This window comes from Orycteropus afer, unplaced genomic scaffold, assembly GCF_000298275.1.
Source record: "Orycteropus afer afer isolate SDZICR_OR568_19922 unplaced genomic scaffold, OryAfe1.0 scaffold00013, whole genome shotgun sequence".
Taxonomy (NCBI): domain Eukaryota; kingdom Metazoa; phylum Chordata; class Mammalia; order Tubulidentata; family Orycteropodidae; genus Orycteropus; species Orycteropus afer.
In genome coordinates this window covers 11,486,813-11,496,529 of record NW_006921600.1, presented here as the reverse complement: position 1 = coordinate 11,496,529, position 9,717 = coordinate 11,486,813, and the positions used below count along the sequence as shown (strand labels likewise).

The 9,717-nt window shown below is 44.0% G+C and overlaps 1 protein-coding gene across 1 annotated transcript in view; it reads left to right on the top strand.

Moving 5' to 3' along the window:
* LOC103207211 (neudesin) overlaps positions 1-9,372 on the top strand; it is a 26,086-nt gene extending 16,714 nt beyond the window's left edge. The window contains exons 2-4 of the mRNA XM_007952777.2: positions 6,657-6,717; positions 8,210-8,313; positions 9,196-9,372. Coding sequence (XP_007950968.1) covers positions 6,657-6,717; positions 8,210-8,313; positions 9,196-9,372 — 342 coding nt within the window. The remainder of the gene's footprint in view (positions 1-6,656; positions 6,718-8,209; positions 8,314-9,195) is intronic.
* Positions 9,373-9,717: the final 345 nt, after the last annotated feature.

Here is a 9,717-nt window from a genome sequence, read left to right as displayed (position 1 = left end):
TTTCAATTGTGATTTGGGTGAAAATTTACAGAGCAAATTCACTTTCCATACAGCAGTTCACATACACTTTGTCTCATGACATTGACTACAGTTTACCACAATGCAACAGCTCCCCTCCCACTTCCTCCTGATAGTTATCTCTTCCCTGTGTCCATCCCTCCATGCACTCCTGTCCCCTGAGCTGTCTCCCTGTGCATAAACAGTCCTTCTTTCTCCCATGATTGTTTTCTCCAAGGAGTGTATCTACCTCAAGTAAATGTTCAGCTCGTATGCCTGTCTTTTGTTTGGCCAGAAGCCACATGTGTGAGTTCAATTCCAGACCTGAGGGACAGCTAGGGGCTATAGTCTCAGTGGTTCCACCAGGCTCTGTCAGACCAGCAAACCTGGTCCCCCCCCTTTTTTTTTCCTCCAAATGCTTTTGAGTTTTGTTCCACATTGTTCTCCCTCTCTATCCAGGATCTCCTACATAGATCCCCTTCCAGGTGGTTGACAGTGGTAGCTGGGCACCATCTAGTTCTTCTGGTCTCATAGTCGTATAGGCTGCAGATCACATGGTGTACCAGTCACTAGGACTAATTGTTTCCATGAATCTTTGGTTTTCTTCATTCTTCTTTGCTCTAGACAAGGAGAGACCCATCATTGCATCTAGATGACAGCTTGCAAGCTTTTAAGATCCCAGTCTCTACTCACCACAGTAGGAGGTGCAACAATGTTTTGTGTAGTATGTTATGCCAGTTGAGCTTGATGTCCCCTGCAACTGTGGTCCCAATTCCACAGGTTCAATTACTCGGTCCCTTTGGGTAGCTGGCTGTGACCAAGAAGTGACAAGAACCTTGCCCCCTGTCAGCTCTACTATACACCTGGGAATTCAGATCATACAAATAAACTTATAGGACCACTGTCTGCCAGCCCTATGCATGGTCTTGGGAACATTCCCTGCTTCACATACCTACCTACTAGTTCAGCCTGTCCACCCATCTATCCACCCATATACCCATGTTTGCCTTCAATGACAACGCAGTACTGTATGTGCAAAAGGCTTCATCTTTGTTGTTTGTACCTCCCACATACCTGTCTATGTCTTTCTCTTCCTCAACGCCACCATGTTGATCACTCACATTTGGTACATTGCCCTTCTCTTCACCCAAATCAGTTTATCTCTACCTGTCTAACAGTGTTCCCTCCCCTCCCCTCCCACCCCTGGTAACCAACAAAGAAAATGTCCTTCCATAGATAAACCTTTCCTTGACTTTTACAATAACGGACTGTTATAATATTTGTCCTTTTGTGATTGACGTAGTTCACTCAGCATAATGTCCTCCAAGTTCATCCACGTTATGCGGTGTTTTGAAGATTCTACATGATTCTTTAGCATTGCATAGTATTCCGTTGTGTGTATGTACCATAGTTTGGTTATCCATTCCTCAGTTGATGGACACCTAGGTTGTTTCCATCTTTTGCCTATTATAAATAGTGTTGCAATGAACATGGGTGTGCATGTGTCTGTTCTTGTCATGGCTCTCACTTCTTTAGGATATACACCTACTAATGGAATGGCTGGCTCAAATGGTCTTTCTAATTCCTACTTTTTAAGAAATCACCATACTGCTTTCCACAGTGGTTGTACCATTTTACAGTCCCACTAGCAATGTATGAGAGTCCCAATCTCTCCACATCCTAGCCAGTATTTGTTATTTTGTGTCTTGTTGAACTTTGCTACTAGTGCTGGAACAAGATGGTATCTCATTATTGTTTTGATTTGCATCTCTCTAGTAGCTAATGATAGTAAACATTTCTTCATATGTTTGTTGGCTGCTTGAATATCCTCCTTGGTGAAGTGTCTATTCATGTTGAAGCCAGGTTTTAAAGAAATGGCATCTTAACTAAAAATATGGAGTCAGGCCTCCTAAGAATAAATCTTCAAGCCTTACACTGTGGTTGTGAACAGGTTTCATTCAGGCTTCCAGACTAAGACAGACTAGAAAGAAAGGCCTGGTGATCTATTTCTGAGAAGTCAGCCAGTGAAAACCCTGTGGATCACAGTGGTCCAATCCTGTTGTGCATGGGGTCTCCATGAGTCGAGGACTAACTCAACAGCCGGTAACACAGAGGAAAAGCCTGAGGTTCAGAGAGGTTAAGTAATTTGCCCAAGGCAACACAGCTCAGATGTGTTGGCTCAAACCCAGGCCTGTGTGACTTCAAAGCTTGAGCTAGGACTATGGTAGAGACTCCTCTTTTGATCTCTTAGAGAAAACAGCCTTCCTGCTGTTTGTTATGACCTGCTCTGGGTCATAAACGCATACAAAGTGTTATATCTACGTACATCCATTCAACTCTAAATCCCAAAAGTTCTCACCCTCTGGCTTTCCGGTGGGTGAGGTTTGGGTAGACTCCAGGGTGTGAAGCCAGTGCTGAGCATGTCTGTATTATGTCTCATATTTCTGAGTTAGCATTTATGCTCCTGAGGCTTCTACCCACCCTTGTCTTCTCAGTTGCCATTTCCCAGGCCTGACAGTCCCTGCCAGTGGCTCCCCTGTCAACTGCTATCCATCTCCACAGAAGAACTCACTCTTTCCCATACCACACTGATAAGGCCCTTTGCCTGTTGAGCCTGTGGAATGTCTGTGTAACAGATGCCTCAACAGGCTAAACATTTCCTTTCTGCCCTGTTGCTGTGACTTCCTCTTAGCATTTACCCCTTCAGTGTATAGTTTAATGAGGAGATAAATATTAACCCTTGAGGAAATGCAGAGTGTGATCTGTGATGAGGTGTGTGTGTCTATAGCTTCTGTCTTCTGTAGGTGAATGTCATTTTTATATGACTCTTTGGCCACAGAAAAGTGATAAATATCAAAGGAGAAGCAATAGAATGGAAAATACAATGAAATACCATCAGTAAAATTATAGCTGCAATATACTTTTCAAATTTGATGGAAATGCATGTCTCACTTGTTAAGCAATCACAGTGGAGGAGCAAGTAATTCCCATGAGGGCAAAGCAGTAAATCATCATAAGGAAGCATGCTGTCTGCTATCTGGGAAAGCAGTGCCATGTAAAACACTCCTTGAGATAGGACCATAGTCTCATGGGACATCTCAGTTAATTGGCATAATATAGTTTATAATGTTACGTTCTACGTGATTGTTGAGTGAGTAACATCTGGGGCCTTAAAAATTTGTGAGTGGCCATCTAAGATACAACTATTGGTCTCTACTTGTCCAGAGGAAAAGAGAAGGAAACCAAAGGCTGAGAGACGAAACTAGTTGACAGGATTCACAGTCTACACGAACCACAGCCTGAGACCAGAAGAACTAGATGGTGCCAGCTGCCAGTACTGACTGATCTAATTAGGGGCATAATAGATGGACCCTGATGGAATGGGAGAAAAATATGGATCAGAAACTTAATTTTGTTTATTTATTTTTTAAAGGGCAAAAAGCCCCAGACCTACGGGATTGGTTGAGGCTGGAATACTCCCTGAAACTGTTGCTCTGAGATGCTCTTCAAACCCTGAACCAAAATTAACCCAAAGTTGCCGTGTAGCTAAATAACAGACTGGCTCACAAAATAATGAATATCAACTGTGTGTACTGTGCTCCCTTAAAAGTCACCTGCATGAGACTGAACAGTCAGCAATCAATTTAAAACAAAGATGAGAAAGTCAGAGTGCAGGGAAACTAGATGAATGGAAACAGAACAGCCAGAATGGAAATAATGAGAAAGTTTATGCATTGTGAAGGATGTAACCAACGTCAATGAACAACTTGTATAGAAATTGCTGAATGGGAACCTAAAGTGCTGTGTCAAGCTTCACTGAAAACACAATTGAATATTGTTAAAAAACAAAATAACCCTTGATAGATTAGGTGGGGTGCTTGCTTGTGCATAAAGGCAACAGAATTCTGGGAACTACTTTTAGGGGCCAGTTTAGGTAGGGAGCTGTGTTTAAACTCTCGCTTCCATTGAGTCAATTCTGACTTGGAGAGACTCTGTAGGACAGAGTAGAACTGCCCCATAGGGTTTCTAAGGCTGTAAATCTTTACAGAAACAGACTGCCACGTTGTTCTCTCACAGAGTGGCTGTTGGGTTTAAACCTGAGATTTTTTGGTTAGCAGTCAAATGCTTTATATACCACACCACCAGAGCTCTCAGGAGCCATTTAGGGAATGATAACAACTGAGCTCCTGCTGTGTGCCTGTGAGGTACTCATGTGCACTGTTTCCTTCAGCATTCCTGAAAGATAACAGAACCAGTCCCCAGTGTGGTGTGACAAGTGCCATCTGGTAATTGTTTGTAGGACTGTGCTCCATGTGTTTCAGTGGGTGATTTTTCAGAAGTAGATCACCAGGCCTTTCATCTGAAGTCCTCTGGTGGATTTGAACCTCCAGCCTTTCTTTTTGCAGCCGAGTGCTTTAACCATTTACACTACCCAAGGAGGAGCTCTGGTGGTGTAGCATCTAAGGCATTTGATTGCTAACCAGAAGGCTGGCAGTTCAAACCCACCAGCCACTCAGAAGGAAGGTTGGACAGTCTGCTTCCATAGCAATTCCACCTTGGAAACCCAAGGAGGGCTCTCTATGAGTCAGATCCTACTCCACGGCAGTGGTTGTGTTTGCTTTTGTGTTACTACCCACGACTCCCTCCTGAAAGGTAGATTGGTCTTATTGCCATTTAACAACTAACTAAGGGCAAAGAAATTAAGTGATGGGGGATATGTTGCCTTGGGCAAGTTGCTTAACTTCTCTGAGCCTTAATTTCCCTATCTGCTGAATTCAGTCTGAAGACACTTGACCATAAACTCCATGAGGTCAAGAACTATTAAGTCCTCTGCCCCACCCCTGAGAGAACAAACAGCATGTTCTTGGAGAACCTGCAATTCCTGCAGGCCCAGCAGCATCTCCAGTCCTAACCTGGCCTGTGACCCCCCTGGCTGGTGTCCTTGGGTCCCCAACAACAACAAAAAACAAGCAAACAAAAGGAAGACCTGGTTCTGGGTGACTATCTAGGAACTGCCAATCACCCACCTTGAGTCAAGACTTGAGAGAAGTTAAAACCTCCATGCTATCTTACGTATTCATTTGTCTCTTTAGTTGGGAGCTCTGGTAGCGTAGTGCCTAAGGCACTTGACTGCTAACTAGAAGGCTGGCGGTTCAAACCCACCAGCCACTCCTCGGAAGGAAGGTTGGGCAATCTACTTCCGTAGTAATACTGCCTCGGAAACCCAAGGAGGGGGTCACTATGAGTTGGGTCCAACTTGACGGCACATAACAACAACAACAATTTATACCTATTCATGTAGCAGAAGTAGGTTTCCTGGGTGGTGCAGATGGTTTGCTCTGTTCTACTAACCTAAAGGTTAGCAGTTCGAACCTACTCAGCAGTGCATGGAAGAAAGGCCTAGAAATCTGCTTCCATGAAGATTACAGCCAAAAATACCACTATGGGGCAGTTTTGCTCTGTAATATATGGGTGCTTATTGGTCAGAACTAACTTTATGGCAATAGGTGGTTGTTTTTACTAAAAACTCAAAACCAAACTCAACTGCTGTTGAGTCAACTCCGACTCATAGTGACCACTCCTTAGGTTTCTGAGGCGTTATCACTATGGAAGTAGATTGCCCAATCTTCCTTCCGAGGAGTGGCTGGTGAGTTTGAACCGCCAGCCTCCTGGTCAGCAGTCAAGTGCCTTGGGCACTACGCCACCAGAGCTCCTTAGCAAAAATAAGTCCAATATTAAACTCATTGTTAGTAGAAACAGCATTGTTTGCATATTTCTAGAATTGTAAATGGTTTAATCTTTTTAAAGGACAAAGTGGTAAAATACTGCAAGTTACTATTGTTCATGTACTGACCAGGAATTCTATATATTGAAATAGGACTCAAGGAAAAACCTCATACAATTCGAGAGTGATTTGTAGAAAGATATTCACAATGATGCCATTTATAGTTCCAAGGATTGGAAACAACCGAAATACCCAAAATGGAGGAATAGCTAAACAAACAGGTTTACAGCATTGCTAATGTAAGATTAAGATGAGCATCCGTGTAAATGTTTTAAAAGATAGCCATGTTGCCTCTTTCAATACATGGAAACATTTATGTAAAGTAGTCAGGCATAAGAAGCAGAATGTTCCATCCATGTGTATACACTGATGAAGGTGAAAGGAAATTTGGAATAAGTTTAATAATTTATTATTTCATATTATTTTCACTTTCTTTTTAAAGGGGGGATTGCTATGCACTTGTCATGAGACTTGATTACTTTTCCATGTTTTTGTGAGCAGGCATGCCGTTGCTCATGTAGATGGTGAGAACCTGGCTTTACTGAAGGGTGTTTTCTAACGTTGGGAGTCTCTGGGCAATGCAGACAGATATTGGGTACTAACCAAAAGGTTGGTGGTTCAAACCTACCCAGAGGCACCTCAGAAGAAAGGCCTGGTGACCGGCTTCTGAAAGGTCACAACCGTGAAAACCCAGTGGAGCACAGTTCTACTCTGTAACACATGCGGTTGCCATGAATCAGAATTGATAGCAACTTTGTTTTTGTTTTCTTTTATAACTTTTACTACTGTTCTTTGTCCAACTCAAGATGGAAACCTGCACAGAAAGAGCTGGGCTCTTTGCTTCCTGTTCACAGCTTCTCCCCTTGCTTTCTAGGAAGATCAGCCCATCTACATGGCAGTGAAGGGAGTGGTGTTTGATGTCACTTCTGGAAAGGGTAAGTAGCTTGGCTTTCACATTCTTATTTCTGGGGAGCTGAGGAGCCAGACTGGAGACTGGAGGGCTGAGGAAAGGGAGGCAACATTGGGCAAGTCCTTGTCCTTCCATCTTAAATAACCAAGTTGAGTTGACAGTCTGTCAGTGTTTTACTTCAACTTATTTTGCTAATAGTGCCATGCTCCTATACAGAAGCCTTTGTGGCTTCCCATTGCCTATAGAATCTCACTCAAACTTGATCATTTGCCCATTGAAGCAGTGAATAAACAAATGTTACTCCTTCAGGTGGGAGCCCTGGTGGTGCAAATAGTTAAGTGCTCAGCTGCTAACCAAGAAGTTAGTGGTTCAAACCCACAGAGCTGCTCCATGGGAGAAGGACCTGGCTATTTGCTCCCATGAAAATTCCTGCTGCCATGGAGTTGATACCAACTCATAGCGACCCCCAATGGGTTTCTCCATCAATAAATCTTTATGGAAGTAGATTGCCCCATCTTTCTTCTGCAGAGTGGTGGTGGGTTTGAGCCAACAACTTTCTGGGTAGCAGTCAAATGCCCCAAAAAGGTTACAGCCTAGAAAACCGTAGGGGGCAGTCCTGCTCTGTCTCATGGGGTCACTGTGAGACAAAATAGACTGGTTTGCCCCTAACAGCAACTCCTTTAGGCAATCAGGGTGCTTTTAAAGGAGAAGGTTGAGCAACCCAGCCCTAGACTCTCTCTCTCTTTCCTTTATTACCAGATTTAAACTATTGCAAAATTATATTTTCAGTCAAGTATACTCTTGAGTGACATGACAAACAGAAATATATGCCTCAAAAAAAGAAGATAAAGGTATACTTTGTTAGTATTACATAACAAAAAAATCAGCATCATGGAACATCATAGTGAGAATATATGCAGGAAAACATATACCAATTTTAAGTTTGTATGTGTGCAATTCAGTGCATTGATTACATTCTTCAAGTTGTTCCTCCATCTTTAACATAAAGTTACTGCCCCCTAAGGTTCCTATCTCATCTTCTGAGTTGCTGTTGTCAGTTTGATTCCATAGAGATAGTTCTTAAAATAACATAATACTCAAGGCAGACTTTTTGTACTAGTTAAGCCGAACTAAACTATTGTTTGGCTTTAAGAAGTTTTCAGGGTATATTTTTGGTTTGAAGTTTAAAGATTATCTCGGGGCAGTGGTTTCAGGGGTGCATCCACCCAAGCATTCTTAATTGTTTTAAAAGACAATTTTCATCCTGTATTTTCTAAAACTCAACTCTCAGCCCAGCTTGTGTGAATTACTCCATATTCTGAATTAGTGGAATCCAAACTAATGGATGGAGGTAGGTTAGTGCACTTTTTGCCCTCACTGCTTTCCTGCCCCTTGTGCCTGGAATCTTTTTGAGGGTTGGTTGAGTCTTGGGAGGTCCCCATCCTCCCAGTTTGCAGTCTCCTGGCTGTTCTACATGCAGGTCCACACTCACTTCCTCTCCCTCCCTCCTCATACAGAGTTTTATGGAAGAGGAGCCCCCTACAATGCCTTGACTGGGAAAGACTCCACCAGAGGGGTGGCCAAGATGTCCCTGGATCCTGCAGACCTCACCCATGACATTGTGAGCCAGAGTACAAGTCGTTTTCAATATGTCCCAACCCTCAGTCATGGCCTTCTTTACCTCTGGCAATGGCAAAGCTTCCTAACTAGCCTGTTTCTACTCCAGTCCACTCAGTGGGGTGGCCAACCATATTCTGAACATAGAAATCCTACTGTGCCTCTCCTACTCAGAAACCTCCTATGGCTCCCATTGCCTACAGACTCAAGTCCAGTTACTTGTGAACTTGTGATCCAACTCAGTGATCTTCACCCTTTGGCTCCAACCTGATCTCCCTTGCAGCCCCGCCCACAGCAACAAGTGATGAAGCTACCACCCAGCCTCTTGCAGGTTTCGTGGCAGTCCCCAGTTCAGTGGATGAAGTTAGGTTGGGGAAGCAGTATTCCCTCTGAATGAAAAACTAGTGTCAAATACAGCCACTTCCAGATCTAAGTAATCCCAGCAGAAAGGCTGGTGTACACTTCCACTGTGCTCAGCACCACTAGGCAGAGCTGATCAAACTCTTAAGGTACAACATTACAGGAAGGAATTGAGAAAGGAAAGGGTGTGTGTTTGTAATGGGAGATGCATACAGAGGGGTGGGATTAGCCAGGAAGGAGGGGGCGGCCACAGGCTGCAGCAGAGCACCCCCATGGGTGTTGACTGAGGGTCTGTATGACCTATGTCAGTTGGACAGCAGCAGATGGTGACGCCATTGCTCCCCCGCCCCCTCCCAATTCAGGGCTGCCTTTTACAAGGTCAGTTGTCCATTATTTCCTTTGCTGAGGTATTTTCTTGCTCTTGCATTCAGGGCGTGTTAAGGACAAGGAGGGGATGGAGGGAGGCCAGGGCCAAACACGGGTCACTCACCCCCCACCCAGTATTTCTGGGGCTTTTCTCCTCTAGACGGGGCTCACGGCCAAGGAACTGGAGTCTCTGGATGACATCTTCACCAGAGTGTACAAGGCTAAATATCCCATCATCGGCTACACAGCCCGCAGGATCCTTAACGAGGACGGCAGCCCCAACCTGGACTTCAAGCCTGAAGACCAGCCCCATTTTGACATAAAGGACGAGTTCTGATGTCTTTCTGCAGGGTCAGGGTCTTTGGAGGGTGGGGCATGGGGACATCCAGATGTTAAGTCTGCAAAATCTGCTTCCTGAAGCCTCTGAATTGCCAAGATCTGAATAAAAGAGATGTTTAACCTGTAACCGGGACTGGTTTTTATTGTCATAGTCAGGTTTTCTATCCACCTGGTAACCAGCCCACACACCAGCCAGAGAGGTAATAATAACCCTTTTCTGGCCAGAAGTGGGGGCCTCCCAAATGTCAACGTGGCTGTCAGTGTGGTGGAATAATGAGTGACTTTTGTTTCTTTATGTTTCTATATTTTCTACTGTGACTATGTTTACTTTATAAGAACAAAA